Here is a 1,419-nt window from a genome sequence, read left to right as displayed (position 1 = left end):
AATACATGTCTGAGACAGCTTCACTTCAGATTTTCAATTTGCTTTAGAGTAGCACATTAAATGCTTCTACTACTGAATACATAAGTAAAGAATACAGTTATGCCATAGAAGCATTTTACTGCAACATTATATTGTTTTGAATCTTGCCGAGTAGGCTATAGGGCTACATGTTCATCAAAGTAGTTTACTTTGGACTCTAAATACCACACTCCTGCAACTTACTTCTAGTGCTTTCTGCAAGTAAAATATTTCACACATTAAATACAGGGTTTACTGCCCTTATGCTACATATCTGTACCACTGCCCATCTTTACATCAGTGACTTTTGTTTTTCATCTTTGTAGGATCCCAAAGTTGAACAATACACTCATAACTATCAATCAAATTATAAGAATTAGCTTCTTTTCTATCATATTAAGACAGATATCTATTGGTTAAAACCCACATGGTATGTTAACATGAGATACAAACATGTTTCTGAACAATGATTCCAGTATATTTAGGACAAAGGTGCTTTGAACATGTGATTTTTTTTTTTTATCAAATAGGAAAGATATATCCCTTCCCTTAATTTTCTGAAATCTGAAAACATAAGTTCATTATAACCATGAAAAAATAATTGGATATCATGGTCTTACTCACCTGTGTATTTCCTTGATACATGTAATCTAAGAGACAGCTCATCTCACGGAACTTAGCCCCTCGCAGTACAATCATAGGATACTGATCAGAAGCAACCTCCGACAACACTCGCTGGAAATAGGCAGATGTGGAGGCCAAGATTGCCTGGTGTGCCTTCATTACGAAACCATCATCGGATACAAGAGTCACGTCACAGAACTGCTCCTCTAACCTTTGCAGTGTCAAAACCTGAGAAGAGAAGCTACGTTCAAGAAAGCAAAGCCCATCTTTTTCTGCTCAGGACTCCTTGTTAGAATTGCAAATGCCATTTTCTAGTAGTCATATGCGAATAATAATGCCTTTATAAATAGTAGTCAATAATTTATGATAAGGGCACCTTACTGTTCTCCAAAACTAATGACAAAGGGAACACATTTACAGATATATTCATCTATACATAGTAATATATAACATCAAGAATTAAAAGATATATAGTTATGTCAAAAGATGAAATCTTATTTAGTGTGATAGACCTTACACAACTTTTTGAAATATTATTGTAATTCCTTCTAAAACAACATGCACTGAATGTCTTAACTGGTACTTGTGTTTTGTTTGAGATTAGACGAAAAGATGGACTACTTTCTTCTGATAAAAAGCAAATGAATAATCATCAATTTTACCTTTGAAACATGCTGCATGTGGTCGTTCCAACGGAATCGCAACTGTCGCTCACTGCCCAGGGAAGCCATTTTAAATCTGTGAAATAAATTAATTAAATTTAACCCAATGCTGCCT

The 1,419-nt window shown here is 34.5% G+C and overlaps 1 protein-coding gene across 1 annotated transcript in view; it reads right to left on the bottom strand.

The window, feature by feature from the left end:
* The window catches only part of LOC119594058 (sex determination protein fruitless-like), a 63,112-nt gene that overhangs the window by 50,079 nt on the left and 11,614 nt on the right, over positions 1-1,419 (bottom strand). The window contains exons 2-3 of the mRNA XM_037943095.1: positions 1,305-1,380; positions 643-870 (exon numbers count right to left, since the gene is read on the bottom strand). Coding sequence (XP_037799023.1) covers positions 643-870; positions 1,305-1,373 — 297 coding nt within the window. The 5' untranslated portion in view covers positions 1,374-1,380. The remainder of the gene's footprint in view (positions 1-642; positions 871-1,304; positions 1,381-1,419) is intronic.

Source organism: Penaeus monodon, chromosome 33, assembly GCF_015228065.2.
Source record: "Penaeus monodon isolate SGIC_2016 chromosome 33, NSTDA_Pmon_1, whole genome shotgun sequence".
NCBI lineage: Eukaryota > Metazoa > Arthropoda > Malacostraca > Decapoda > Penaeidae > Penaeus > Penaeus monodon.
The sequence above is the reverse complement of the archived record's forward strand: the minus strand, read 5'-3'. Positions and strand labels throughout refer to the sequence as shown.